Here is a 2,335-nt window from a genome sequence, read left to right on the forward strand (position 1 = left end):
ACACACACACACACACACACACACACACACACACACACACACACACAGTATTAGCCAATACTAATAATATTAGTGTAAATAATGTGCATTCCTGTTTTCAAGATAAAATTGAAATTTGCCATTAAATTCAATGTTCTGCATACAATAGTAATTCATTCAAATGTAACTAATGTTCGCATATTTAGATTAATTATTCAATGTTAGACACCATTCGTTGACATTGAATCTTGAATCAGCTTCTAGAAAATGCATTTGGTTTTGGACACATTGATCTCTGCTGTGTGGGCAGCTGAACCTCGATGCAGTTGTCTGGATGGGTGGGGTGACTGTAACGATGTAAAACAGAGCACAATTAAAGAGATCTGGTCCCTGTCAGAGGAAAAGTTCCTCTCCAGTTATAATGGAAAACCAAATGGACGTACAACTATTACATGTTGCAGTGTGTGTTTGCTTGTGTGATTGGACTCCCTCGGATACTAATGTGGTTGCACTAAAACAAACAGACCACCGACCACACGCCACTTTGTCTCTCTCCGATGTTTGCTTTCCAGCATAAATGCCCCCAGGATAAGTTCTGGCTGCTGTCCATTTCTCATGGCACAGTGATTCTATTATACTATATTCAGCCACTGGTGACAATAACCACATGGAGGCTTTCTATCTATCTTTGTGTCTTTATTTCCTCTAGGGCAACATATCCAGTAATTATGAAATTGTGTGTGATGCAGTGTAAATGTAATATCAGTATCAGTAAAAGCCTGAATACATGAGTTTGTTATGCAGTGTACATATTGTCAAAGGTGTACATCAAGTCAAATATTAATTTGTGCTTTAAAAACTTCTGCTTAGCAACCAACAAGAGATTACTGTTGCCGAACATGAAAGCTGATGCTGAGGATCTTTCTGTAATGAGCAAGGATCCGGCACCTGCTGATCTGCAGTCAGTGAGCTCTGCACTGCATGAAACGATGAGTCAGACTTCATAATCAACAGGTTTCTATAGTTACAGTACAGTAATGCTGGTGTTTGCAAAGAAAGACGGGATGATTAGCTAAATGTGTTTTTTGAAAATTCAACGGCCAAAAATATTTTTGCCTTCAGCTCTGATTAAGAAAGAAACTGGTTTGCACAGGAAAAGGAAATGTGATTCTTAACTCATATAAGCATACAACAAACTTATCTCAAATTATCTTTAGTTCTAAGCTGCTAAAATATGTTCATCCTCCACATCCTGAAGTGCATCAAGTTTCATGCACTACTTGACTGTTCGTTGTCTATAGCACCGTGTAGTCGACTGATGAGAAAGCTTAGATAGCTTTCATATATTTCACAGGAAACTGCTTGTTGCAGCCAAAAGCAGTCAGGTCATTGACGAACACACTGTAAATGCATAGAAAAGAAGAGAAAATCATGACACTGTGTATAAGAAATACCCCATCTCATGATGAGATACCCCATCTCATCTTGGATGGCAAGTCACGGGGCAAAGCTTTGTGGTATAAAGCAGCACACACTTTGTTCTGTGTAGCAGAAGGAGTGGGTGGATCAATGTCATGTAGAGTGAGCAACAGAAACACTTTACAAACTATTAGCCCAGGGTTGAGAAAATGAACATTGAGAGAATAAAATGGGAGATCAAAGAGGTATCCATGGTGACATTGCTTAAAATAACTGTGACTCAGCCAGTCCTTCAATGTCATTCTTTTCAGTAATCAATGCAAACTGTCATGTTTTCTTTACTACTGTAGATACCGCTCTTATTTTACCCTTCATATACTGTATCATCATCATGTGTGTGTTCAGTTCAATAATGGTTCTGGGGCAAGAAAATCAATTGCATTTCAACCTGTTGTGTCTCTTCAGGAGAAAGTGACAGCAGAGAGAGTCCAGAGGCTGAAGCAAAGGTTTATGTCCGCCTATGATGTCACTGCTGATGGGAAACTACAGATTCAGGAGGTAATATATGCAATATCTGTATCTGAAATCGCTCTCTCATTCACTTGATTATTTCTTTCATATTAAGGTCGGGTACTTTACAGTAAGTAAAGGTGAAGCACGGATATATGAAATTCTCCTTGATATTTATGGTCCATACAGAGTGATTGTGATATGCAATTAAGCACTTCGGTGACATTTAAGCATCACACTGCACAAGTCAACTCCCTCACAACGCCCCCTCTCTCTCTTTGTCTCACTCACCAACTACACGCACTGAAAACCTTCTCACTCTAACTTCCTCTTTATTCTATTCTCTATTATTCTAAATCTTCTTCCTCTTCACCATTCCTCTCTCTCTCTCTCTCTCTCTCTCTCTCTCTCTCTCTCTCTCTCTCTC

General features: G+C 39.1%; 1 protein-coding gene across 1 annotated transcript in view; it reads left to right on the forward strand.

Annotated features, from left to right (window-relative positions):
- The window catches only part of LOC116386881 (secretagogin-like), a 12,135-nt gene that overhangs the window by 1,166 nt on the left and 8,634 nt on the right, over positions 1-2,335 (forward strand). Inside the window, exon 3 of the mRNA XM_031853464.1 lies at positions 1,864-1,956. Within this exon, the coding sequence (XP_031709324.1) occupies positions 1,864-1,956 (93 nt within the window). The remainder of the gene's footprint in view (positions 1-1,863; positions 1,957-2,335) is intronic.

The sequence above is a fragment of the Anarrhichthys ocellatus genome, unplaced genomic scaffold, assembly GCF_004355925.1.
Source record: "Anarrhichthys ocellatus isolate YVR2014 unplaced genomic scaffold, GSC_Weel_1.0 scaffold13, whole genome shotgun sequence".
NCBI lineage: Eukaryota > Metazoa > Chordata > Actinopteri > Perciformes > Anarhichadidae > Anarrhichthys > Anarrhichthys ocellatus.